At 49.0% G+C, this 2,336-nt stretch overlaps 1 protein-coding gene across 1 annotated transcript in view; it reads right to left on the minus strand.

The window, feature by feature from the left end:
- Positions 1-6: 6 nt before the first annotated feature.
- LOC108251553 (CXXC-type zinc finger protein 5) overlaps positions 7-2,336 on the minus strand; it is a 4,301-nt gene continuing 1,971 nt past the window's right edge. The window contains exon 3 of the mRNA XM_037976623.1: positions 7-660. Coding sequence (XP_037832551.1) covers positions 613-660 — 48 coding nt within the window. The 3' untranslated portion in view covers positions 7-612. The remainder of the gene's footprint in view (positions 661-2,336) is intronic.

Raw genomic sequence — 2,336 nt, forward strand, 5'->3', positions numbered from 1 at the left:
GGAATACTGTCCTGACTTATCCAGGAATACTGTCCTGACTTATCCAGGAATACTGTCCTGACTTATCCAGGAATACTGTCCTGACTTATCATGTGGATGACAAATGTTCAAACCCAAAGAGAACAACGGGATTTTAGTGAAACGAGTCATAAACTCACAAACTCTCATTGACTTCCACTGTTCCTGAGCTCAGAGTAACTCTTAACTCTTTAACTCTCCTGTCTGCTCCAAAAACACCGCAGACACATGAAACTAACCGTGGGACGACCCATTCATTTCCTCATTTGACCCATCTGAGACTCTGAACAGACAAACCAGTAGCATTCACTTCCTGTTGGTAATTTGTGGATTGGACCATATTTTACCTGTAAACATCCTGTGGAAACCCTTTGCCTACTCCTGACTCCTGACTGCCCTCCAGCCTCCTGGGATCAAACTGTCCTCCTCGTCTTCCAGCCAGCAGGCGTCCCTTGTTCAGCTGATAGGGATTTGTGGGCCATCACTGTCCTCCACACAGAAGGAAATCCTGCTGCAAAGACTCTCATTTAGTCCCAGAAGCTCCTTTTGCTGAAAGTTACTCAGTCCAGGTTCTGTAGTCCATCTGCTGGACGGCTAGAAGAACCAACGGAACGCCTCACCAGTCGGGACGGAGGGCGGCCGCTAAAAGAGAAACAGAGAGAATCCATGATGTGATGTAGGTGAAGGTTTAACTGGCACACGGACGGTGACCCCGCTGAAGACTCCTCAGAACATGGGTGGTCTCTGCAAGGTTCTGATGAGTTCCTTCAGCCATGATGGGAAGGAACCTTCTGGTTCCTCATCAAGGTCAGAGATGGACTGGTCAGGGTTCTACAGTGGAACCAATCATTACAGACCCAGCAGCCAAACGCTGGGATGACATCATTTCTGGTTTTGGCCAATATGTGTTTTGAATTTGCAGACCTTGGACCTTAAATATCTGGAGGAGCATGAAACAGAACCACATCATGGACTGCAGCGGGTCACAGCAGGGTCTAAATATTCAGAATGTTGGTCAAACATAAAAACTCTGAGCATGAATGCAGCTGTTGTTTGGATTAGAGAACATCTGTTTTTGTCCTGCTGGTATCTGGTTGTTTCTGGACCCCTCTGCAGGTCAGAACCCCTCTGCGGGTCAGAACCCCTCAGCGGAGGAGAACCTAACGTATGGCAGGCGTTTGTTCAAGAGAAACTCCCCAAGGATCAGACTGAAACACCAACCGAACCGGGTTTACACAGAGATCTGAAATGGACCTGAGTGTAAAGTCAGTTGTGTTGCTGGGAGTCGGGTCGGTTAGAACCTTCCAGCTGTTCTGGAGTCCTGCTGCAGGTAGAACGAGTCAAGTTTCCAGCCGGAGGAGAGTTTGTCAGGTCGACTTCAAAGTGAGCGGAGAGAGGATGAGGCAAGAGAGTGAAACCACCTGCTGACACACACACACACACACACACACACACACACACAGACACACACCGACACACACACAGACACACACACAGACACACACCGACACACACACACAGACACACACGTGCGCGGCGCTGTCGCTCGCCGGTAGCCTCCACAGGTCTAATTAGCGTGTAATTGAGGAAGATTATGGCTGTTAATTCACTGTCTGTCTGACACACACTCAGAGGGAATAATTAGACTTAGTTTGTAGAGATTCCCACAGGAAGTGTGTGTGTGTGTGTGTGTGTGTGTGTGTAAGAGAGATATATGGAGTCATCAGTGAGGTCGAAAACTGGTGTCAATGAATTATTGATCGCCACCACTTCTTATGGCACACACTCACACACACACACACACACACACACACACACACACACGAGGAGGCAGATAACATAAATATTCTCTGTTCCCGCTCTCTGCAGGGTCTCTTTATCACTGTGAATCAGCGTACGGTGTGTGTGTGTGTGTGTGTGTGTGCGCGCTGGCAGTCTGCCAGACCTCGGCAGGCTCCGAGCTCTCACTTTTCACCACCCACCATCTGCACAGCACTCACACACTGACACACACACACACACACACCGACACACACACACTCAGCAGGATGAGCGATGCCTTCCAGCTTCACTGGCAGTCATCTGGGTTAAGTGAGCCAGGACACACACCCTGAGACACACACCCTGAGACACACACCCTGAGACACACACACACTGAGACACACACACTTAGACACACACTGAGACACACACACATGCACACAGAAATTCCTGAACACACAACAGATGAAGAGGAAGGCTACAACAAAAATCAGATAAATGTTCTGATTTGTCACCGTATGTGTGTGTGGTGGTGTGTGTGTGTGGTGGTGTGTGTG

The sequence above is a fragment of the Kryptolebias marmoratus genome, linkage group LG7, assembly GCF_001649575.2.
Source record: "Kryptolebias marmoratus isolate JLee-2015 linkage group LG7, ASM164957v2, whole genome shotgun sequence".
In the NCBI taxonomy this organism is placed as follows: domain Eukaryota; kingdom Metazoa; phylum Chordata; class Actinopteri; order Cyprinodontiformes; family Rivulidae; genus Kryptolebias; species Kryptolebias marmoratus.